At 42.9% G+C, this 26,600-nt stretch overlaps 1 protein-coding gene across 5 annotated transcripts in view; it reads right to left on the reverse strand.

Annotated features, from left to right (window-relative positions):
* The window catches only part of LOC138978848 (rootletin-like), a 120,588-nt gene that overhangs the window by 69,840 nt on the left and 24,148 nt on the right, over positions 1 to 26,600 (reverse strand). For 3 of the 5 annotated variants that reach the window (XM_070351640.1, XM_070351641.1, XM_070351642.1), the window contains exons 2-3: positions 21,482 to 21,769; positions 312 to 497 (exon numbers count right to left, since the gene is read on the reverse strand). In XM_070351640.1, the coding sequence (XP_070207741.1) occupies positions 312 to 497; positions 21,482 to 21,769 (474 nt within the window). Of the gene's footprint in view, positions 1 to 311; positions 498 to 21,481; positions 21,770 to 22,432; positions 22,600 to 23,998; positions 24,302 to 26,600 lie in introns of those variants that run through there. The other 2 variants (XM_070351644.1, XM_070351643.1) reach the window with 2 other exon arrangements.

A 26,600-nucleotide genomic window follows, 5' to 3' on the forward strand; every position in this document is an offset into this window, starting at 1 on the left:
TCTTTAATGTGTGCATGCATGTTTACCAAGGCCTGAGACTTTTGCTGTGACCTTGGTATCTTTAATGTGTGCATGTATGCACACTTTTCACTGCCACTTTTTAGTGTGGACAATGATTTATGACACAAATTCTGACCGCTTCAAGTTGTGAGAAATGAGTACCAGGACTCACAAGAAAGAGCAAACTGCTGCATGCTTGCGATCATTTGTTTGAGCCAAGCAATAAATCTAAGCTTGGCTACAAGCGTAACACTTGGTGCTGCTGTGCCCCTATCAACTACATCAACCAAAACCAATAAGCTCCAACCCACCTTTGCCTGGAGTTTCTGGACGAGCTGAGCCTGTCTCTGCTGCCCGTCCTGGTAGGCCTGCAGCTTGCGCTTGTAGCCGCTGTGCTCCTCCTCCAGCTTGCGACGCAGCTCTAGGTTCTGCTGCACCAGCGACTTGGACGTGCTGTCTTCACCCAGCATGCTGCCGCCTTTCAAGCTTGTCTCCAGCTGCAACGAGGAAGAGACGGTATGAATATTTAGTGAGTAATTTGAATAGATACTGAATATTAATTTCCATGTCCTGGCGATTTGGATGTGCTGTCTTCACCCAGCCCACTGCCGTCTTCAAGGTCGTGTCCAGCTGAACCAAGAAAGAGACGGTATGAATATTTAGTGAGTAATTTGAATAAATACTGAATATCAAGTTCCATGTTCTGCTGCACCAGCGCCTTGGACGTGCTGTCTTCACCCAGCGCACTGCCGCCCTTCAAGTAAAAAGAAAGAAACTGTAGGAATATTTAGAAGCCAGTACAGTCTCAGCGGCATAAAAATATGAAGCGGTGAAATCCACAAAGTAGGATTGAAACTTGGAATTGCTTTCTTCAAAGTTCAAGCACTGATGTGGTCACCATCAAAGGAACTTTACAAAAGTACATTGTTAAAATAAGATAAGACCAATTGCAGAAGACACAACTCTAAGTCTTAAACCTCAGCCCACATTATCAATCAATCAATATGAGGCTTATATCGCGCGTATTCCGTGGGTACAGTTCTAAGCGCAGGGATTTATTTTGTTATTTTTTTATTTTTATTTTATGTAATTTATATCACGCACATATTCAAGGCGCAGGGATTTATATATATCGTGTGAGATGGAATTTTTTTACACAATACATCACGCATTCACATCGGCCAGCAGATCGCAGCCATTTCGGCGCATATCGAGTACTTTTCCCGGCCTATTATTCCAAGTCACACGGGTATTTTGTGGACATTTTTATCTATGCCTATACAATTTTGCCAGGAAAGACCCTTTTGTCAATTGTGGGATCTTTAACGTGCACACCCCAATGTAGTGTACACGAAGGGACCTCGGTTTTTCGTCTCATCCGAAAGACTAGCACTTGAACCCACCACCTAGGTTAGGAAAGGGGGGAGAAAATTGCTAACGCCCTGACCCAGGGTCGAACTCGCAACCTCTCGCTTCCGAGCACAAGTGCGTTACCACTCGGCCACCCAGTGACCTCCCACCCACCCACATTTAAGTCAGAACAATCAGAAGAAGAATGCAAAAGACGTGATCAGACATGTCAACGACAAGATGTAGAGGACCATAAAAATATTCCCAGATTTGTTTGTTTGTTTGAAAGAAGGCCTGGTTTTAGTGAAGCTGATTTCTAGCTTGAAATCATTTGAATACAGTGGAACCCCTCCTTGAAGACATCCAAAAATCACAAAAGTCAGGAGAGTCAAAGGGAGGTAATTATACAGAGGTTATGAACAACAACTCTGGGGAGAGAAAAACAAGGTCTTAAAAAGGGGGAATTCTTAAATTGGGAAAGGGGGAGGGGGGTCTTTAAAGGGGGGTTTCACTGTACAACAGAAATGTACCAAACTGTCATCAGTTCTGCCATATTCCTCTCTCATCTTGATCAAAAAAGAATTGAGTTATGTTTATCCAAGATAACATACACCAGAACTCTTGACACAGAAACACTATACAGAATACCCAGTGCACAAACCATTTATTGCCCAGAAAAAAAAATGCATATGATAATGAAAAACAGAGGGAAGTAAATGCTCGAAATGCATACAAGTGCAAATAGACCAAGTGAGAGTTAAGCAGAACCAGTCTCCTGGCACCTGTGAGAGATTATAAACTGAAGCATTCAACTGAACTTTCATCCTCAAATTCAAATTAATAAGACAAAGATACTTGCTTCTTTCACAATACGCGAAACATATCCAGGTTGCTTTGGTAACGGATGTTTCTCAAAAGTTTCTACGTCGTCAGGGTCTAACATTTCTGGTGGGTAATCTCCCTCCTTCCCCTCACAACCACCGTCAAAATTCTCATCACGTCCAGCCATTTTGTTGTCAACGTGCAATCAATTCCAGCTGAACTCTACACCACTCAGTACTCTGGGGAAGCCTTCATCCACACCAAAACACTAAGATATGTCCACAAAAACTGTGTGCACAAACAAAATTGACATGCGTCTATTGAGTTCACAAAATATCCTTTGCGTGGAAAAAGAAAAACAATGCGTTTTCCTGGTTTTTGTATGGGTGCAATCAACACATGATAATCAACATACTCATTTAACAATATCTTATTAGAAGGCTCACTGCATAGAATCCTTAGGGACCAGAACCTGTCTCAATTCATCAATAAATGAAAACGAAAAACAAACTGCCTTTTTTCTCTAGGTTCGTGGGTCAAATCAATATTACTCTTTTAACAAGTTCTCCAACAAACACTCATTGACACTGGTATCAAATAACTCCAGGTTCTCTATTCATGTGTGTCAATAGACACTTCACCGAATGTTTACAGCATGAACTTTGTATTGCCAGCCATACAACAAAGGCCCTACACAAACACAACTTGTAACAGTCAACAAGCTTCACAAAGACCGGCTCTCAGCTCAAAGTCTATGTGATATCCCCGAGCATGAAAGACCACAAAAAGTCCAAATTCCGAAATGAAAAACCAGAGAATTGTCCAGCTTGTTGAAGCTGATGTAAACTACAGTCCATGCATGCACACCACTCCAAAGAGGAAACAGAAGTTTGAATTCAAGCACAGAAAGTGAACAACAAAAAGTCAATGGAACAAAACCGGGCTAGCACTCCAAGACACAAAGACAGCTTTCATGCTGTCCCAGCCCCCACATACACCATTGTCCCATTCCATTGCACTCTGCAGTCTTTGTAGATCAGGAAATGGGAGGGGTGGGAGGAATCAAGGTGGGAGGGGGGGGGGATTGAGGGAAAGTCAACAAAACAGTACAAGTCCCCTCATGAGCGGTGTTGGAAGCACTACAGCGTACCTTTCACTCTCCACTACACCTGTCTCAGGTGAGTACCTATACCTGCGGACAGGGCAACCTTGCTGTAAAACACGGCCGGTACAAAGCATTACAGTGTTGGAGAGAGTGGTCCACAGACTTACCTGGTAGTTTCACCAACAGTTTGATGATAGCTCTCCACAGTTCCTCGCACGGCCCACAAGTAGCAATGGTCGATACTCGCGCTACTTTATATGCCTCTCGACGAGACAGGTTAGTGTGCGAGTGACACTCAAAATTCACTCACTACCTATATATATATCCCCTCCAACCAACCCCCTCCCCCCACACACTTTTCTCTTGTTGAGTACTAAAACCCAGCTTCCCTCGCTCCCCCCTTCCCCCCCCCCCCCCCCCCCCCCTCCCTTACCCAACTTTTCTACCTGTACATCTTCAGTGGAGCGTACACGAGCTGGGCAGGTGTGGCAACATATTGTGCCAATGATCTGTAAAGTAGTGACCAATGCTGAGAACCAACACCATCGTCATTTTAATCTCATATTGGTAGCTAATCACCAAAGAGAAAACCCAATCCCAACACTGCCAACAAACTTTTTTTTGTTTTGTTTTTTCTGTGTGTGAGGTTAGGTATAGGTCCTGTCTGTTTTCTTCTGAACTTATTTTCTACGTTCTCTCTCCCTGTCAACTCTCTGTTTTTCCTCTTTAGTTTTTCCATCATATTCTTGCTGAAGAAGACGGGTTCTTACTTTTCCGTGATCATGTTTGTATCTGGTCAGTACATTTTTGTTGTTATCTTGTTCTAGTTCTCCTCACCTGCAACCACTTGTTCCATAACTGCCTGCTAACCTTGACTGTAACTCCCACTCCCAGATATTGTTCTAGTTCTCCTCACCTGCAGCCACTTGTTCCATAACTGCCTGCTAACCTTGACTGTAACTCCCACTCCCAGATATTGTGCTAGTTCTCCTCACCTGCAGCCACTTGTTCCATAACTGCCTGCTAACCTTGAATGTAACTCCCACTCCCAGATATTGTTCTAGTTCTCCTCACCTGCAGCCACTTGTTCCATAACTGCCTGCTAACCTTGAATGTAACTCCCACTCCCAGATATTGTGCTAGTTCTCCTCACCTGCAGCCACTTGTTCCATAACTGCCTGCTAACCTTGAATGTAACTCCCACTCCCAGATATTGTGCTAGTTCTCCTCACCTGCAGCCACTTGTTCCATAACTGCCTGCTAACCTTGAATGTAACTCCCACTCCCAGATATTGTTCTAGTTCTACAGATCTCAGCATACGTTTCACCAGTTCCTTTGTGTTGGAGTGAGCCGACATAGCTCAGAAGTTTCCCAGTCATTTGAAAGGCACTAGTCCTATAGAGATTTGAAAGTCCTCACAGTTACAGATTCAGCTACCTACCCCCTCCCCCCCCCCCCCCCCCCCCCATCAAATAATTCTTATGGCCAAGACTTAGAACCTGTCAACCAGAGCTCCAGTGAAAGACTCCAACTGGATCTGGATAATCTGGATAACCCGCCTGGGTTGGTGGTTGGCGGGTGCGCCACAGGAGCCGACGACGACTATCAACTGAATATGCTCCTGGATTTCTGACTTTTAGCAAGAGATTAAGGATTCTTATCCCATTAGGAACTTGGGCAATTCAACTTGGGAAAACAATTCAGTGGACACTAACCACGTTACCACAACAATAACAACGCCTGTTCGACAGAACCTTCACCATTCTTAACGTTACCATGACAATGCCTGTTCCACAAAAGTTTCAACGTTCTGCATAGTAACCATAACAACGCAGTGTTCCACAAAAGTTTCAAGGTTCTGCGTACTGACTCTAGACTGAGGTTTTCTTGTTGACCACTACAGCGTCCACCCCACTTACAAGTCTTTCTTTCACAATACCAAGTCAATCATTTGTGAATTAACAGTTTGGTTGGACATGGAGGGACCACAGGCAGATTAAGTGATTAGCGCTACAAGAACAAGGGGGGGAAACTCTTGTTCTGTTCCCTCCCCCTTTTGGTCCCCACAAGCTGCTTTTACTCCTCACCGCACACGCAAAAACAACATCTCCAGAACCACCACAGCCCAACGCCTATACTTTGCCCTCTTTCATACTGTGTTGGCCCCTTGACGTGCGGCATGCAGGCCCACCGGTGTGTGGAAACGCCCTGGTGCCCACGAACCAACCCCCAGCTATGGGTCAAATAGCCGGGCAGGATAGGCTCGTCAACCCTGGCAGGCAGCTATCCTAAGAGAAGACCACTCTGAATTCAAAACGAGGGTAGAGGAGGCTCATCATCCATGGAAGGAAACTCGTCTAGGAGAAGGAAAACACTGAAATGAAACCCACGCAGTCCCTCGAAGACGGAACGGCACTGGCCTTTTTTAGGCGGGGAGCAGACCGGGTGCCTACGCTACTTTCGACAAATGGTTGTGTCATCAACGAATCAACGTGATGGATAATTACAGTGGAACCTCATGCCCTTGCGACCATCTTTTAACAAGGACCACCTGCCCATAACACCCACCTGTGGGATCCCCGATGAGGTTCCGTCCTGTATAATTCCCCTTTCGCTAACAACCACCTGTGGGATCCCCGATGAGGTTCCGTCCTGTATAATTCCCCTTTCGTTAACAACCACCTGTGCATATTAGACACCTGCGCGTTTGGTTGGTCCCCTTTCATTTCTGCTTAAACACATTAATTATGTACATAAAAAAGAAGCTTAAGTTTAAATCCTGTTTGTGTGAATTTTGATCAGCACTGCTGCACTCACAAGCATTGACATACAGCTCACATTAATGCACAAATGTGTGCACGCACACACACACACGCCCATTAAAAGCTGGAATTTGTTTTCTATTGCAGCAACAGTGTGAAAACACACACATTCACAGACACAGTCACACACAGAGACACAGACACAGACAGAGACACACACACACCAAACCAAAGTCAGTGCAGAACACCTATATTTCCAGGAAGGTGCCAAAGGGAGCCATAATTTTCACCTGGTTGTGACAACTCGCAGGCAGGCGAAAAGCCAGGTAGATGTATTCAGGGTCATGCACGATCATTACACGGGTTCTGTGCCCCCTGCCCCTACCTATTTGACAACCACTACGCTCTCAAGATCATGTTATTTACAGCATTTGGGCTGAGATAAGAGAAGAAGAATCTCTGCGTCAAACAGCTACAAAATGAATATTTCCTGGTCCCAATGCACCAATTGTGCCTACAGAAATAAATTCAATTCACAAGCATACCCCAAACTGTACACCACCATGTGAAGTTTGTTTGTAAATTAATGTTTGTTTGTTTGCTTAACGCCCAGCCGACCAGGAAGGGCCATACCAGGGCGGTGCTGCTTTGACATATAACGTGCGCCACACACAAGACAGAAGTCGCAGCACACAAGTCTCACCCAGTCACATTATTCTGACACCGGACCAACCAGTCCTAGCTAGCACTAACCCCATAATGCCAGACGCCAGGCGGAGCAGCCACTAGATTGCCAATTTTAAAGTCTTAGATATGACCCGGCCAGGGTTCGAACCCACGACCTCCCGATCACGGGGCGGAACCATGTGAAGTCACACACAAGGAATAAAGATAAGAGCAAGGTAATCATACTGATCGTTACTAACGCTTAATACAATGTACTAAGACTATTCAACTGCAACTTGTGCAAATCAACCTGCATATTTATCAATACATGTACCATCAAAATGCTAGAACAGCGCTGAAAGTCCACAAAATGGGGCAGTCTCGCCTTTGTCTAGTACTTCTCATAATTTACTAGCCAGAGAGCAAATTTTACTTGTCAAACCAACCATTTCAATTCAGTGTTTCAGCAACTTTACTCGCCTTTGGTGAGTTGATTAACAATTCTACTCGCCATTTACAGATTTCTACTCGCCATGGCGAGTAAAATACTCGCCACTTTCAGGCCTGTAGAACCGAAATTCTACCAGAGAAGAAACATTTCTGTTAAGTGACTTAAATTCATTTATTATGCCAGTTTCAGATTGATTTACCAAGCTAAGAACACTGACTTCCACGTGAAAGCCTGGATAGGTGGCGGTAAATGTGATCATTTACAAGGGAAGGGTGCAGGTATACAGGACAGACTGAGCACCCAAGGACATTACTTCTTCTTCTTCAGCGTTCCAGAATTTTCTGGTTACGTGTGAGCTTGTTTGCCCATTTGAATTCCCCACACTATACTCTGAGAGCATAGTCAGCTGCACTCCGCTTTCGTTGAGTAGGCATGCTGGGTATTTTCGTGTTTCCATAACCCACCAAACTCTGACATGGATTACAGGATCTTTTCCGTGCGCACTTTGTCTCGTGCTTGCGTGTACACACGAAGGGGGTTAAGTCACTAGCAGGTCTGCACATAAGTTGACCTGGGAGATCGGAATAATATTCACTCCCAAGGACAACAATCCTGGAAACTGGGTATCTTGAAGAGACCTTTTACGCAACCAACTTTACTTTCCAACAGTGACAGTAACGAACAATTCAGGACACCATTCTTCGTAACAACCACCCAAGAACTAACTTCGAATGTGTCAAAACATTATTCAGAAGCACCAGCCCTTTAGGTCAAAAGTCGAGAAAACGCTGACAGCATATATCAGCCCTCTGTTACAGTAATTCTCTGTCCTGCAAACAATGCCAACAAGTCTAACATTGTACTCCCAGACTCTTCAGTTACCTCTGCTGGGTCACAGCTATGAAAGACTGGCATGACAAAGTCAGGAGGGCACGTCACATGTTGAAAATCACACCTGTTCAGTCAGCGCACGCCAACAATACCAGCTCTGAAGGAATGTTTTCATCATGTTGGACTCCCTGCTATGGGGGAACAATACACTGATCAAGACAGTGACTGCTGCATACAGGCCTGCACTGTAAGTCTTGGAACAACCTTTCATTGACAATTTCTGTCAACATGGTACCGTGGAATCATCCCCACCCCCCTCCTCCCTACCATCACATCTTCTCCAGTGGTGTGTTTAGATATCTCTCTCTCTCTCTCTCTCTCTCTCTCTCTCTCTCTCTCTCTCTCTCTCTCTCTCTCTCTCTCTCTCTCTCTCTCTCTCTCTCTCTCTCTCTCTCTCTCTCTCTCTCTCTCTCTCTCTCTCTCTCTTAAGTACAGATTCTTTCAAAAACAATTATATATCGCATTAATGTGCCTTTCGGATACAGTCACTCATTTTTTGAATTAACGTGGGTTTTTTTCACGAATTTATGATGTTCTGCACAAAATCCATCATTTTGCAGAGTTGATGTACTATTGCATATTAATCTGACTTTTACACATTTTTTGCTTTGCACCTGGTCATAAACATTTATGAACTACAATGTTTCCATATAATGCGCTTATGTTCATAAACATACCATTTCACTTATTATGTATTCATGTAGTAGTAGTTATCATAGTAGATTTAGTCCTTCTTTAGGGCGAGGGTCAGATGCATACAAGTATTCCTATGCTTATTCTGTTACCCTCGTAAAATAAAGAATTGTCATTGTCATTGTCATTGCCATTGTCTCTCTCACTCTCTCTCTCTCTCTCTCTCTCTCTAGAAAGCAAAAACTCTGCATATGTTCTGCAAACACAATTCAGCTGCTGATTCATCTTAATATCTTCTTGCAAGGTAAAGATCACACAGACACATTTTAAGAAAAGGCCCAGCCTTAAAATTAAATCTTCTTCCTTGTAAAAAAAAATCTACTTTATTCAGTTCTCTCAACCCCACAATAATATACTTCACAGTACCCCCAATATGACTGTGTCCAAACGAATGTATCTGCTGGGGATCTGGACGAGGAGCTCATAGAGCTTGAAGGTGAGCAGAGTGCCAGCACCTTACAATCAGGAGCAAGTCAATCATCACCCATTCACCAGGGGCGCTTCAAACCACTCAAGCTGCACACCTACATGACTGTGCAAGACAGTGTGATTCACAAATTTACATGAAACGGAGGTTCCATTGTCATGCCCCACCTAGTCAGCATAATCTCAACTTCTACCTGAACCATTTACAATTCTGTCACAAACTTCCCAGACAAGATTTTCTGTCAACACAAATCTGCTGCCGATTCATATCTTGTTGCGCCCTGCAAGATACACTGCACTCCTCATTTTAAAACAGCAAACACGTGGATCGATTAAAAACTCAATAAACAAGAAACCCAAGCAAACGAGATGGATATAAATGGCCAGAATCACGCTAAGTAGCTGGGGCTTTTAACCTCCGAGATCAATGAACTTTGCAATACAGTGGAACCCCCCTTTTAAGACCCCCCAATTTAAGACTCCCTCCTTTTTAAGACCTTGTTTTCTCAGACTTTCTGTTCACTGCCTCTGTAAAATTACCCCCATTTTAATACTTTCTTTCTTTATTTGGTGTTTAACGTCGTTTTCAAACCCCCATTTTAATAAGACTCCCCCTCCTTTTTAAGACATTGTTTTCTCAGACTTTCTGTTCACTGCCTCTGTAAAATTACCCCCATTTTAATACTTTCTTTCTTTATTTGGTGTTTAACGTCGTTTTCAAACCCCCATTTTAATAAGACTCCCCCTCCTTTTTAAGACATTGTTTTCTCAGACTTTCTGTTCACTGCCTCTGTAAAATTACCTCCATTTTAAGACTCCCTCCTTTTTAAGACCTGATTTTCTCAGATTTATGGAGGTCTTAAAACTGGGGGTTCCACTGTTCAGGAAGACCATGAACACTGTGATGTCCATGAAAGAGGGATATAATGAGTCTTTCCATGAAAAAATGATGAGTAGCTCACAGTGCAAACTGAAATGCTTTTAAAAGCATGACGCTCAGCAAAGTAAATATAGCAAAACAGAGGAGCAAAGTGGTATGTAGGTAATGCTTTCCTATTATTTTTTCTTGGAGAGGAGGAGGAGGGTGGGGCATCCTCTCCTTCGAAAACATGTTACAGTGGAACCCCCCTTTTAAGACCCCCCAATTTAAGACTCAGGCATGGGAATTGAAAATGGTAAAAAAGGCTGAAAATGTATAACTGAAGACGCGAAGCGCCTAGCCTTACTAGGGGGGTCCGGGGGCTAGCCCCCCCGGAAAAAATGTTCTCCAAAGAACCCAGATGGTGCAATCTGGTGTCATCTGAGCTCCAAGTTTGCCATTAAATTCTGTTTTTAGAATCAGAGTTTTTAGTAAAAAAATGTACCAATTTTTGCTTTTTTGAAGAAAAAAAATATATACATGTATTATATGGTTTAAATTTGTTAAAAAATTTATCTGTTAAGACAAACAGGAAAATATAACTTGTAACACAATCGGTGCAATCTGGTTTACTTTCAAACATAAAAGTTCAAGTAACTGAGGCGGGCGGTAGCAGTGCGTGAACAAAGTACAGAAAGTTTTTGCGGGCTTTTGCGCAAAGGCAAAAATAACCGGTGCTTTTTTTGTGTGCCTTCCCCCTTTATTTTTTCGGTGGACACTTTTGCTTTTTCGGCGGAACAAAAAAAAAAAATCGGCAGAAATCCGCCGTTCCGCGGACAATTCCCATGCCTGATTAGACTCCCTCCTTTTTAAGACCCGATTATCTCAGATTTATGGAGGCCTTAAAGGGGCAGACCATGAACACATGCCCATGAAAGAGGGATATAATGTGTCTTTCCATGAAAGATGGATATAATGTGTCTTTCCATGAAAGAGGGATATCATGTGTCTTTCCATGAAATAGGGATATCATGTGTCTTTCCATGAAAGAGGGATATCATGTGTCTTTCCATGAAAGAGGGATATGTGTCTTTCCATGAAAGAGGGATATAATGTGTCTTTCCATGAAAGAGGGATATAATGTGTCTTTCCATGAAAGAGGGATATAATGTGTCTTTCCATGAAAGAGGGATATCATGTGTCTTTCCATGAAAGAGGGATATAATGTGTCTTTCCATGAAAGAGGGATATAATGTGTCTTTCCATGAAAGAGGGATATAATGTGTCTTTCCATGAAAGAGGGATATAATGTAGGAATTTCAAAACATACCGGCACGGTTGGCCTAGTGGTAAGGCGTCGGCCCCGTGATCGGGAGGTCGTGGGTTCGAACCCCGGCCGGGTCATACCTAAGACTTTAAAATTGGCAATCTAGTGGCTGCTCCGCCTGGCATTATGGGGTTAGTGCTAGGACTGGTTGGTCTGGTGTCAGAATAATGTGACTGGGTGAGACATGAAGCCTGTGCTGCGACTTCTGTCTTGTGTGTGGCGCACGTTATATGTCAAAGCAGCACCGCCCTGATATGGCCCTTCGTGGTCGGCTGGGCGTTAAGCAAACAAACAAACAAACAAACAAGCACCATGACAAAGATGAATGCAATTTCCCAAAGAAACTATATCCCTCCGCTTACACGAAACATAACAGCAAAAATGTGCATGTGTACTGAGCTCAGCAAAAATCCCAGAAAATGAATCATACAAGTGCAAGCTCAAGATCACGAGTGAGCGCTATTTGGTAAAACAAAAAGAGAGAAAAAAAGCCTGCAAGATTCAACATGCCACCAAATGCTAATTTTATTTAATTTCAATCACTGTACAGATAACGTACCTTCCTCATTCTTGCCACTGTTTCATTCTTTTAGTTAATGGTTAAAAATATTCATAAATGAAAATGTATGTTCACACAATAAAAAAAATACCGTAGGTGTATGCAACAGTTTTAATTTGTTAATTGTTTTACATGTGGTATTATGGTCTTATCTTGCACAGAAAATTAATAAAAGCAAGGATTATCAGACCGTTTCTATGCCAAACAAAAGATTTATATAGCCGCAACGAGGTTATCCGGTTCCTCACTATTAAAATAAATCACGATTAAAAGTCCTGTTACTCTTGAAAGAAACTGTGTAGAGTTCAATCCCTGGTCTACTAAAAAGTACCTGATCCTAGTGTAATCAAAATATACTTCGGCAACATTTGTAAAACAACGGTAGTGAGATTTACGTCAAATAAATGGTTACAAATCTTCCACTTCAATTGTGAATCGCAACGGTAAAAGCGCCACACTTGACTTTCAAAAGACACCATGGCACCAGCAAAGTGTGAATTTACAGTCCTAGGTGAACCCTAAAATAAATCAATGTACTCTGTGACTCTTGTTTTCCATTTGTACAGATCTTGTCACCTGTTTAAATTCAGACATTGCTTAATGAACTGTTATCTAGCGGTCTACTTGAATGTAGTCTTTGATTTCAACATTTTGAAAGATAGAACGTTTTCATTAAAGTCAACTTTGAATGTTCTCTAGTGTAGAAATGGAGTGGCTTCTTAATGCAATGCCTTTCAGCATGCACTTACATGCTAAAGATCACAGATATAAATGTCCAAATGTCATGTCACAAATTAAAAGGTAATCAGATGCATAAACTCATGTTTTCCAAACGCAAATACTATTTCTTGCTATGTCTTAATTTTTCTCATTCTCCTTTTCTGAATGGCTTGTTGTTTATGATCTTGTTTGTGGGCTGGGAGGAGGAGACAAGGTTAATTGACAGCAACAAATGTACACTGGTGATTGCATGCTTATGAGCCTGCATGTATGTTCGGCAAAGATGGTACAGTCAAACCTTTTTCTTTCTTTATTTGGTGTTTAACGTCGTTTTCAACCGTTCAAGGTTATATCGCGACGGTGAAAGGGGGCCGGGAGATGGAATAGAGCCACTTGTTAATTGTTTCTTGTTCACAAAAGCACTAATCAAAACATTTGCTCCAGGGGCTTGCAACGTCTATATATATATACGACTAGTGTCTGTGTGTCTGTCTGTGTGTCTGTCTGTGTGTCTGTGCGCGATGCACGGCCAAAGTTCTCGATGGATCTGCTTCAAATTTGGTGGGCTTATTCAGAGAGACCCCGGACATAACCTCATCGATGAGATATTTCAACACGTGCTCTCAGCGCGCAGCGCTGAACCGATTTTGATTCCACCTGAGCTACCCGGGCCCCCATACCGACACACCAAAGCCGCTAGACCACATCACAACGCCAAAGTTCTCGGTGGATCTTTTTCAAATTTGGACACCGTATTCAGCTACACCCCGGACACAACCTCATCGACTGAGATATTTCAACACGTGCTCTCAGCGCGCAGCGCTGAACCGATTTTGGTTTTTCTGTTCATTTCACCATTCCCAGTAACTCTTCCTTATCTTCTCCAGTGTTTTGCGTTTATCTCCCTTCCTTCGTGTGGCGTCAATCCATATTCCCGTTACTACGTTATTATTTTTAGAATGTCACTGCACTGTCCAGAACGCTTCCCTTGCACCCGTAAGTTGTTCTTACTGTCAAAGTGAAAAGGTCGAATCAATTTATAGCCACGCCAAAAATACACTGTCACCTATCTCTATATATTTATAGATATAGATATACATATATATATACGGCGTCTCTGTGTGTGTTTGTGTGTGTGTGTGGGCAACACCTGTGGATTGTAGAGTTCTGTTTGTGATGTGGTCTGGCAGCATTGGTGTGTGTCTATATATGTTCAGGCCTTCCTTCCAGAAGCCATAACAGTTATTCTCAATCCCGTTTGAGTGGACTTCGGCTTCACATATGATTGTGGTGTTTCGGCACTCGGTTACATTTGGCGTCGTCGACAGCGATGGGACTCGACATGAGATATTTCAACACGTGCTCTGAGCGCGCAGCCCTGAACCGATTTGGGTTTTTCTCTTTATCTTCTCCAGTGTTTTCAGCGTTTATCTCCCTTCCTTCGTGTGGCGTCAATCCATATTCCCGTTACTACGTTACTATTTTTAGAATGTCACTGCGCTGTCCAGAACGCTTCCCTTGCACCCGGAAGTTGTTCTTACTGTCAAAGTGAAAAGGTCGAATCAATTTATAGCCACGCGAAAAATACACTGTCACCTATCTCTATATATTTATAGATATAGATATACATATATATATACGGCTTCTCTGTGTGTGTGTGTTTGTGTGTGTGTGTGTGTGTGTGGAGGCAACACCTGTGGATTGTACAGTTCTGTTTGTGATGTGGTCTGGCGGCATTGGTGTGTGACTGAATAATCAGGCCTTCCTTCCAGAAGCCATAACAGTTTTTCTCAATCCCGTTTGAGTGGACTTCTTCTTCTTCTTCTTCTTCCATATTGTGACCACGGTCATTTAGGCTGACCATTATGTCACATTGTGGAGGGTTGCAGATTCCAAAGAGGAAAAAAAAAGAAAAAAAAAAAAAAAAAGAAAAAAAAAAAAAAACCCTAGCTAGAATCTACTGGGGGCTGGGGAGTTCCTGCACAATGCAGGAACTCGACTCCTGCGCAATGCAGGAGTCTGGGGCCTGGGGGTGTGAGAGGAGGAGGGATGAAGGGGTCTCGTTCCAGTCCCTGATTGTTCTTGGGAGGAAGCTGTTCTTTCTGTAGTTTGTTCTCGCTGGGATCCGCTTGAATTGCTGTCTCTCTGTGGGGACTCCTCTTCTAGCCCTTGGGGCGAGTAGGTGTAGCTCCTCGCACCTCACATGTGCGGATCCCGATGTGATCTTCTTCAGCATGGAGAGCCTGGCCTCTTTCCTGCGTTCTTCTAGCGAGGGCCACTCTAGTTCGTTGAGCATGTCGTCCACGCTGGCCGTTTGTTTGTGTCTGTTGAGAACAAAACGGGCTGCCCTACGCTGCACTTTTTCAATCTGACTGACCTCTTTGATCTTGTGCGGGTCCCAGACTGTGCAAGCTTACTCGACTTCGGCACTCGGTTACATTTGGCCACGCTGTCTGTCTCTGTCTCGCGATTCACCCCGGCGAAGCCGGGTATTCCTCTAGTAGTACAATATATGACCTCACTGGGAGAATGCAAGTTTCCAGTACAAAGGACTTAACATTTCTTACATACTGCTTGACTAAAATCTTTACAAACATTGACTAATATTCTATACAAGAAACACTTAACAAGGGTAAAAGGAAAAACAGAATCCGTTAGTCGCCTCTTACGACATGCTGGGGAGCATCGGGTAAATTCTTCCCCCTAACCCGCGGGGGGACAGTTAAACCTGCCTCCACGACCACCTCTCCAGAACCACCACCTGCCTACTTTGACCACCCATAAGAATCCTCAATGTTTTGTTTCCTATATAATTCAACTTTCCATGGAGAACACCTGTCTTCAATGACGACTTTTGATTGGTCCCTTGGCTGGTCGCTATAGACAGGTTTGACTGTACATTCAACTCAAGCTCAAAAATAAATATCAGAAAAATTCATCCTGTCGTTATTTACTCCAGACTACCAAATCGCACATCATTTCTCAAGCCCAAAAGGTCTGGAATTTTCCACACAACACAACACCTTAGTGTCTACAAAACAGGGCTAAGTGATACAGGCCAATTTGTGGGTGCCCCCAATTTGGCAATTACCCTGTCCAGAGCGTGACACCCTCTTTCCACGCCTCACTGACTTGTAACTGTACAGGCACTGATTACACCGGCATTCAACAACCTTCTACTGGCCTTCATGCTAACAGTCCTCTACTTCACTGATCAAACCTTATTCTTCCAACCATGTGTACATGGTCAGAAGCACTTATATACACTGTACATGTACTTGTGTTACGATTAGTCTGGTGTAACAGAAAAGAGTCCCCTACTTCACTGATCAAAGTTCAAACCTAATTCTGCAAACCTTGTGTGTTTGGTCAGTGGCACTACTTGTTTTATGATGAGTCTGAAGTAACAGAAAAGAGAAAAGGGGTGGGGTGGAAGTCTGTGAGAGGGGGGTGGGGGGGGGGGGGGGGCTATGAAACAGTCTCCTACTTCAGTGATTAAACCTTATTCTTCAAACCCTGTGTACTTGGTCAGTAGCACTACTTATGTTATGACAAGTCTGCTACAACAGAGAAGGGGGGGGGGGGGGGGAGTTCCTATGAAACAGGCTCTACTAAATACCTGATCAAACGGTATTCTTCAAACCCTCTGTACTTGCTCAGTAGCACTTGTTGTGTAATGATGAGTCAGGTGTTAGAGAAAGGAGAAGAGAGGTGGGGTCTTGTGTAATGATGAGTCAGGTGTTAGAGAAAGGAGAAGAGAGGTGGGGTCTTGTGTAATGATGAGTCAGGTGTCAAGGAGAAGAGAGGTGGGGTCTTGTGTAATGATGAGTCAGGTGTTAGAGAAAGGAGAAGAGAGGTGGGGTCTTGTGTAATGATGAGTCAGGTGTTAGAGAAAGGAGAAGAGAGGTGGGGTCATGTGTAATGATGAGTCAGGTGTTAGAGAAAGGAGAAGAGAGGTGGGGTCTTGTGTAATGATGAGTCAGGTGTTAGAGAAAGGAGAAGAGAGGTGGGGTCTTGTGTAATGATGAGTCAGGTGTTAGAGAAAGGAGAAGAGAGGTGGGGTCTTGTGTAATGATGAGTCAGGTGTTAGAGAAAGGAGAAGAGAGGTGGGGTCTTGTGTAATGATAAGTCAGGTGTCAAGGAGAAGAGAGGTGGGGTCTTGTGTAATGATGAGTCAGGTGTTAGAGAAAGGAGAAGAGAGGTGGGGTCTTGTGTAATGATGAGTCAGGTGTTAGAGAAAGGAGAAGAGGGGTGGGGTCCTGTGTAATGATGAGTCAGGTGTTAGAGAAAGGAGAAGAGGGGTGGGGTCTTGTGTAATGATGAGTCAGGTGTTAGAGAAAGGAGAAGAGAGGTGGGGTCTTGTGTAATGATGAGTCAGGTGTTAGAGAAAGGAGAAGAGAGGTGGGGTCTTGTGTAATGATGAGTCAGGTGTTAGAGAAAGGAGAAGAGAGGTGGGGTCTTGTGTAATGATGAGTCAGGTGTTAGAGAAAGGAGAAGAGAGGTGGGGTCTTGTGTAATGATGAGTCAGGTGTTAGAGAAAGGAGAAGAGAGGTGGGGTCTTGTGTAATGATGAGTCAGGTGTCAAGGAGAAGAGAGGTGGGGTCTTGTGTAATGATGAGTCAGGTGTTAGAGAAAGGAGAAGAGAGGTGGGGTCTTGTGTAATGATGAGTCAGGTGTTAGAGAAAGGAGAAGAGGGGTGGGGTCCTGTGTAATGATGAGTCAGGTGTTAGAGAAAGGAGAAGAGGGGTGGGGTCTTGTGTAATGATGAGTCAGGTGTTAGAGAAAGGAGAAGAGAGGTGGGGTCTTGTGTAATGATGAGTCAGGTGTTAGAGAAAGGAGAAGAGAGGTGGGGTCTTGTGTAATGATGAGTCAGGTGTTAGAGAAAGGAGAAGAGAGGTGGGGTCTTGTGTAATGATGAGTCAGGTGTTAGAGAAAGGAGAAGAGAGGTGGGGTCATGTGTAATGATGAGTCAGGTGTTAGAGAAAAGAGAAGAGGGGTGGGGTCCTGTGTAATGATGAGTCAGGTGTTAGAGAAAGGAGAAGAGAGGTGGGGTCTTGTGTAATGATGAGTCAGGTGTTAGAGAAAGGAGAAGAGAGGTGGGGTCTTGTGTAATGATGAGTCAGGTGTTAGAGAAAGGAGAAGAGAGGTGGGGTCATGTGTAATGATGAGTCAGGTGTTAGAGAAAGGAGAAGAGAGGTGGGGTCTTGTGTAATGATGAGTCAGGTGTTAGAGAAAGGAGAAGAGAGGTGGGGTCTTGTGTAATGATGAGTCAGGTGTTAGAGAAAGGAGAACAGAGGTGGGGTCATGTGTAATGATGAGTCAGGTGTTAGAGAAAGGAGAAGAGAGGTGGGGTCTTGTGTAATGATGAGTCAGGTGTTAGAGAAAGGAGAAGAGAGGTGGGGTCTTGTGTAATGATGAGTCAGGTGTTAGAGAAAGGAGAAGAGGTGGGGTCTTGTGTAATGATGAGTCAGGTGTTAGAAAAAGGAGAAGAGAGGTGGGGTCATGTGTAATGATGAGTCAGGTGTTAGAGAAAGGAGAAGAGAGGTGGGGTCTTGTGTAATGATGAGTCAGGTGTTAGAGAAAGGAGAAGAGAGGTGGGGTCATGTGTAATGATGAGTCAGGTGTTAGAGAAAGGAGAAGAGAGGTGGTGTCTTGTGTAATGATGAGTCAGGTGTTAGAGAAAGGAGAAGAGAGGTGGGGTTTTGTGTAATGATGAGTCAGGTGTTAAGGAGAAGAGAGGTGGGGTCTTGTGTAATGATGAGTCAGGTGTTAGAGAAAGGAGAAGAGAGGTGGGGTCTTGTGTAATGATGAGTCAGGTGTTAGAGAAAGGAGAAGAGAGGTGAGGTCATGTGTAATGATGAGTCAGGTGTTAGAGAAAGGAGAAGAGGGTGGGGTCCTGTGAATGTGATCGCCGGCTCTTGAACCTGTAACAGTTCTATGAGTTCTCGGAGGGGGGGGGGGGGGGGGGGGGGGGTTGGGGTGGGGTGTGTGTGACAGCTCTAGAATACTAGTGGTTCAAGTACCATTATCAGGGCTACGGTACACAAGTTCAGACAGGTTCCGGGGAATGTTATTTCAAATTTGTAACTTAGTTAAATCACAAAATGTCTTCCAAATGAGTCAGTTAACAACAATTTCAACACCACAGATGATACAAATAACAACACAACAGTAGAATTCCTTTTTTCAGTCTTCCACAAATCTGGAATTAAAAAAGACAGTTGGAGGTAAACTTACAAAGTTTATGAACAGAAAAACAGAAAAAGCAAGGTCTTACTCTGAATTTGTTGTTACCAGCATTAACATAAAATGGTAAAAGGCTAAAAAAACAAAGAAAAAAGGGGGGGGGAGTAACTCCTGTGTGTGTGGAGGGGGGGGGGGTGGGGGGGGGGTGGGTGGTGTGATTGAATAGCGAAGTCAAGAATTAATTCTCATAAAGGACTTGGTGCCTGACCCAAACACCAGGTCTACACTAGTACAGAGGGTCCCTTTCAAAGTCAACACATAAAATTTACCTCTACCAGTACACAACTGCAAAGAAAGAAATGTAAACCATCATTGTCTACAGAACACTCAGATTCTGCTTACTTGCATTTGCTTCAAACACCTGGAAAACAATGCTATACAAAGACTTCTGGGTAAAAAGAACTGAAAGTGAAATGCTTCCTAAATTAAATTTGAACCGAAATACAGCCTTGAACAAACGCACACATTTTCTACAAGTATACTTCAAAGAAAATCTCCTACTTTAAAGGGAAACTGTGGCAATAAAGTAACAGGTAAACTTTACTTGCACGGCATCACAACCCCTTCACACAGGCAATTTTTGTCTTTCAACCCTCCCCTCTTAAAAATCACTTATCGTTTACCTTCCCAACTGCGTGGACACAGACCTCAAATGAAAGTCAGTATCCGCATTTTAACCTTTTGTAACTGTAAGTGTTCAGACACTAAAGTCCCCTTGCTTGCTTCCCAGGACAGATTTACACAATCAGGGATTTCCAAATTGTCCGCCCAATCGCCAGAGGCGAGTAAAAAATCTGCCTGGCTAGTAGAAACCGCCTGGCTGGCCAGTGAAAAATCTGATCAAATGCAACATTTGGTTGTACTGTTAAGTTTCAAAGCCATATAAACACTAATGCAGCATCTGAGGTATGAACCGAGCCAGCGAAATTTCTGGCGGGCTAGTGACTTTCTTGAATTAACTCGCCCGGCTGGCAAGTTAAAAATGTTGAGATTTGGCCATCCCTGACAATGATTTAATGAAATACGATACTGATACACGCACAGCCTGGCCTTACAAGTCATTTTGTACTGCTGCTAAGACGAATTACGTCTCAGAGACAAACTTTGTTCTGATATAATTTCTGTATCAATTCCTCGGAAGAAGTGTATGCAGAAGAAGTGACAGAAACTCTCTAAATTTCAGACTTCTGACACTGAGACAAACAGACACTTTTAAATGATTTCTCTTCACCATATTCAATCAATCAATCAATATGAGGCTTATATCGCGCGTATTCCGTGGGTACAGTTCTAAGCGCAGGGATTTTTTATTTTTTTATTTTTTTATTTTATGCAATTTATATCGCGCACATATTCAAGGCGCAGGGATTTATTTATGCCGTGTGAGATGGAATTTTTTTACACAATACATCACGCATTCACATCAGCCAGCAGATCGCAGCCATTTCGGCGCATATCCTACTTTTCACGGCCTATTATTCCAAGTCACACGGGTATTTTGGTGGATATTTTTATCTATGCCTATACAATTTTGCCAGGAAAGACCCTTTTGTCAATCGTGGGATCTTTAACATGCACACCCCAATGTAGTGTACACGAAGGGACCTCGGTTTTTCGTCTCATCCGAAAGACTAGCACTTGAACCCACCACCTAGGTTAGGAAAGGGGGGAGAAATTGCTAACGCCCTGACCCAGGGTCAAACTCGCAACCTCTCGCTTCCGAGCGCAAGTGCGTTACCACTCGGCCACCCAGTCCATTACGCACATTACTAGTAATACAATATCAAAGCTGATTTAATAAATCTTTGAAAGTGCATTTTACAGAAGTGAAAAGTGTAATTCTGCATCATGTACTGATTTAACTAGTATAAGTGGCAACAGTGGCACAAAGAACCTGAAAGTGAAACACTTGAGGCATAGGGTGGCAGTGATGTACGCATTCTGTGAGAAAAAACAGTTAAAGCATGCTGGACAATAATGATACAACACAGTTGTGATAGCCATAATCTGAAATGGAAAGTAGACCAGATAATAGTACCTGCAAACAACCACTCTGACATAATACACGTTTTTGAGCTTGAATCCTTCAGGCCTGGGAATGAGTAAAAGTGGTTTGGGAGTACTGACGGGAAAGTTTTGCATTTTCTGCATTTTTATGGGCACACGGAGGCTCTTTTCTTACACAATTAGAAAAGAACTTTGTCATATTTACGACGAAAGGTGTATCATTCCCAGGCCTGATCCTTTCAAATTCAATGCATCAAACTTTACCTCAACATATAGTGAGGCTAATTATATCAATTTCAGATTTGTTTAATCGCACAATCCACCAGATAAAACTACTGAAGACCAAAAAACTACTGAAGGCAGTCAGACCAAATAATCTACAAAACAGTAGAATCCACTTATAATAAATTCCGTTTCATCTGTATCATTTTGCCAACAATCCTCAGTTTCTAGTTCCTGCTTGTGATATTGAGAAACTGTGTTCGCTAAATTTGAATTCTTTCCCAAGAAGTCTACAAAAAGTAGATTCCACTGTAATTCTTCACAATATGAATAACCCCCAATCAACGACTCATCCCCAAAAACAACAAACTCACCCGTTCACTCAAAGCGTTGTACTTGATACTCAGCTCGTCACGCTCCGCTCGAGACGCTGACAGCATTTCCTCGACACGGTTGAGCTCTGACGCGAGCATTCTGTTCTCCTCTTGGACATCTCCCTGCGAGTGGGAATCCATGACGGAAGAAGAATACCTAAGGCTATCTTCTCCGGATAGGTTCTTGGTGATGATGTCGCGCACACGGGCGGGGATTTTCTCCGGGCTTCCGTCTGTGCCTCGTACAGTGTATGACTCGTCGCTACGCAGCACAGAGTCTTCAAGTTTCTGGAAGAAAAGATTATGGAATTGAGTCATCAGGACACAAATGGATATGTTGCTGCCACGTTGCATGACTTTTAATTACTGTAAGTGTAAGCAACATGTTTAACCCTTCATCTGTGGATTGTTCGCCCATTTTTCTCTTTTTTTATTTGATGCAGGATTTGTTTGTGTTTGTTTGTTGTTTTAATCATGAACTATGTTGACGAAATCTGGTTATTTCTTGCTTTGTTGTTTTCCCCCTGTGTTGTTTACCCAAACAAAAAATGGCCAACCCCTTTTCATTTGTAAAGCATGCATCCACTAATTCACATGTGTACACTTGGATTACAACAAGGAGGAAGCACTTTTCTCTTCTCAGAAGTGGAAATCGATTTGCAGCCCGGCTCAACTAAGTAAAACAAATAAAACAACCACAAACAGTTCGCTTTGGCTTAAAGTTGTACCACTACGGTGACTACCAACTACCATTGAATCACTGATTCACTGGGAGAGTGGGGGATAGCAATGTAAAACTGAATTGGGAGGTGGAATGTGCTGCAAAACGGTAAAACTCAAGCCAAGTGCCGCAAATAAACTTTTTGGCAAATGAATTTCCCCAATGCCCTTGTTCAAACCCTCAAAGAGTCAAACTTTCTTACAACCTGCAAGGTTCATTAATTTTGTTACCGAATCAAACCGATTCTCCAGCCTCACGCGCACTCTCTCGTGGTTCATTGCTTCTGCTCGGTCCCTGACGGGCGGAGAGACTGTCCGGTTATCCAGGTAGCTCATTTTCTAACTGCTCATAACTTTGGTGTGGAATAACAAACACATGCAAAGTTGTGAAATACTTGTTATATTTCTCTTTCGAATTCTTTTCTCTCGTCTGCATCCGGTGACCTCGCTTCCGGTGTTGTGCGCACGTGGGGTGAAGGTCAAGTTTGGGGGAAGAGCGTCCAGTTTCCACGGATACGAGGAAGCGATTCGCAAGAGGCAACAGTTTGCAAAAGATCGACGCATTCTTGCGGAAGAGCGGGCCGCTAAATTGCTCAAGCAACATCAATTATCGAACCTATCTCAGTCGGTTGACTTCAAAGCCTTTGATAGAGTGCCCGCGACAAAAGGCAAACAGTTTTGTCAGTCGTAGGGGAAAAGCCACGTACGTTTGTGTAGAATTAGGAAAATCGCTTGCGAAGCATACCTTGCGATCCAGAGAATCTTAGCACCTGAGGAGCTGTTCCTGTTGGACAAATATGATGTGCGTGACACATGTATCGGACCTAAGGATAAAATCAATAGCGGAAAAGCCGTGACAATATCGATCGGCTATGTTCACGTGCCAAATCCTTTGGTCAATACGTTTGCTTCTTGACATGACTGCTATAGTACATGTCCGATGGTTGGCATGTAGTGAGACTAATGCCTCTCGGCACAAGGCTGCATACTTCGATGCTTTCCTCTGAGCTTACAAATGACTGTCATCAGTGATGACAAAAAATGTGTTGTTTATTTCTTGAATTATTTTTTTTTATTAAAAAAACCCACACAATCAAGTGAAACAAAATAAAGCCAAAAGAGACTTCTGATTTTATTTCTTTGTGTTTGTTGTCGTGTTCTTTCGTTAGTGGGTGCGTTTATTGTTTTGTGTTCAAACTATCTACAATGATACAATGACAAGAATACTGCACCAAAAATTGGTGTACACAAAAAAACATCTCTCTCTCTCTCTCTCTCTCTCTCTCTCTCTCTCTCTCTCTCTCTCTCTCTCTCTCTCTCTCCCTCACACACACACACACACACACACACACACACTGGGCACACACACACACACACACAGCACACACACCAAAACTAAACAATCGAGGTCCAGTTTCACTTTTATCTATGTTTTAAAGCTCTCACTGTTTACTACAAGCTCAGACTAAAAGAAGACATAGCAAGCAGTAATTTCGTACTCGTATCGCTTGTATCGACAATCCACGAGCGATAAATCGTCCCATCTGACAGCTATCGTATGCAGGCCTGCACTTACACCAAAAACCTATAACGGGAAGGGGGTGGGGTGTTGGAGAAATGGAGACGACCATAAACTTTGATAACGACTGTACAAAGTTTGGGATCGACACTTCCTCAATGGACCACACACACACGTATCAATTTCTACGACTTCAATGACCAGCCCTCGACAGACCCTCCAAAATGGGGCACTGGTGACAATATATGCAGGTCAACAATGGTTATAGCAAATCTCACCTGAATGACCCTCTCCAAACGCTGTTCACTACCGTCAAACAACATTGGTAACGATGGTCGGAAGACGAGCAGACGACACTTGCACCACAACACCCAACATGGAGACTGCCTATCACTTTAACACTCTTCTTTTTTCAACGAAACTTCTCCAGCGTATAAAGACCGTCACTCCTCTCTTTGCTGATAAACTCTGGCAGCGAAAAGAAAAGAGTTTCAGCCAAATCGAAAGCGGAGAGATCAAGACCGACAGACAAGAGAGGACAATCCCCGATCGTTTCAACAGATTCGTCTTTCCATTTGTCAACGTAGCTATTTAGAGCGGCTTACAGCACACGGCGTGGCGCGACACACACACACGGCACAACACAGCACAGCACAGCACGCCGATATTTAGCTGTACGTCATGCAAGATATGCAAGTTCCGTCATGTCTGCAAGAGTTGGCGCGGTGGCGGTCAGCCCAAAGTTAAGGGACTGTGCCACTCACACACACGACAAACAACAACAGCGGCGGTGTGGGTCTATTGTCAGCCGAGACTGTACACACTCACAGCAGGAGACAATAAGCCGTTTCTCTGGAACCACGCAGGTGTCCTTATGTCACCGGCCGGAAATCGATCGTATTTTGATAGCCTAGAAGTCGTGTCGGTCTGAAAGCTTCCAAACATTCGGTTAAATACGTATTGTTGAATTGGAAGTACGCAAGGCAAGATTCAAAACATTTGGTCGAATTGCCTGTTTTTAATTGGAAGTGGGTCTGAAAAGCTATTAAACGTCTGATCTCAAATACCTATGTTGAACTTAACCCTCTTTGCCTATACAGAAGTATATGTAAGCACCATTCGTCAAGCTAAACTACACAAACTAAAACAAAACAAAATAAAACAAAAACTAAACAGCCCGTTTCAAACGAAGACATTGTCCATGTAATAGTTTGTTTTTGTGAAAGGAACAAAAAACAAGTCGCGTAAGGCGAAAATACAATATTTAGTCAAGTAGCTGCCATTTTTCAGCAAGACCGTATACTCGTAGCATCGTCAGTCCACCGCTCATGGCAAAGGCAGTGAAATTGACAAGAAGAGCGGGGTAGTAGTTGCGCTAAGAAGGATAGCACGCTTTTCTGTACCTCTCTTTGTTTTAACTTTCTGAGCGTGTTTTTAATCCAAACATATCATATCTATATGTTTTTGGAATTAGAAAATGATGGAGAATAAGATTAACGTAAATTGGGATCGTTTTATAAAAAAAATAATTTTTTTACAATTTTCAGATTTTTAATGACCAAAGTCATTAATTAATTTTTAAGCCACCAAGCTGAAATGCAATACCGAAGTCCGGGCTTCGTCGGAGATTACTTGACCAAAATTTCAACCAATTTGGTTGAAAAATGAGAACGTGACAGTGCCGCCTCAACTTTCACGAAAGTCGGATATGACGTCATCAAAGACATTTATCAAAAAAATGAAAAAAATGTCTGAGGATATCATACCCAGGAACTCTCATGTCAAATTGACAAGAAGAGCGGGGTAGTAGTTGCGCTGAGAAGGATAGCACGCTTTTCTGTACCTCTCTTCGTTTTAACTTTCTGAGCGTGTTTTTAATCCAAACATATCATATCTATATGTTTTTGGAATCAGGAACCGACAAGGAATAAGATGAAAGTGTTTTTATTTAAATTGATTTCGAAAATTTAATTTTGATCATAATTTTTATATTTTTAATTTTCAGAGCTTGTTTTTAATCCAAATATAACATATTTATATGTTTTTGGAATCAGGAAATGATGAAGAATAAGATGAACGTAAATTTGGATCGTTTTATAAAAACTTTTTTTTTTTTACAATTTTCAGATTTTTAATGACCAAAGTCATTAATTAATTTTTAAGCCACCAAGCTGAAATGCAATACCGAAGTCCGGCCTTCGTCGAAGATTGCTTGGCCAAAATTTCAATCAATTTGATTGAAAAATGAGGGTGTGACAGTGCCGCCTCAACTTTTACAAAAAGCCGGATATGACATCATCAAAGGTATTTATCGGAAAAAAAAAGAAAAAAAAAGTCCGAAAATATCATACCCAGGAACTCTCATGAGAAATTTCATACAGATCGGTCCAGTAGTTTACTCTGAATCGCTCTACACACACACACACACACACACACATACACCAGGACCCTCGTCTCGATTCCCCCACGCACGCATGAACCTCCCTCTGTCAACAACGTTCACAAATCAAACACATAATTATGCTAAAATAAACGTATAGATCTGTGTCAAATACAGCGGGTAAGAGCGATCATCCCATATCAAACACACTTCAAAGCGTGTAGATTCCAGGAAGAGAAACAGAAAACAGAACTCTTCAACCAGATGTCAGTGATACTTAGCTCGTGCTCAGTAGTTTACGAGGTGCAAACAAGGTCGTAACTGACCGGACATGGTCAATAGTGGTCAAGCAATGGTGTCAAATACTGAAGTACTGGTTTCGCACCTCTGTATCGACAGGCTTCGAACAATCTTCTGTTCTGTTCGGTGTTCCTTTTAAAAGGCTCAGTGCTTTTCAGAATTGTCAAAAGAACACTCTAATCTGAAGTGCTCCAGTTGTG

The sequence above is a fragment of the Littorina saxatilis genome, linkage group LG10, assembly GCF_037325665.1.
Source record: "Littorina saxatilis isolate snail1 linkage group LG10, US_GU_Lsax_2.0, whole genome shotgun sequence".
NCBI lineage: Eukaryota > Metazoa > Mollusca > Gastropoda > Littorinimorpha > Littorinidae > Littorina > Littorina saxatilis.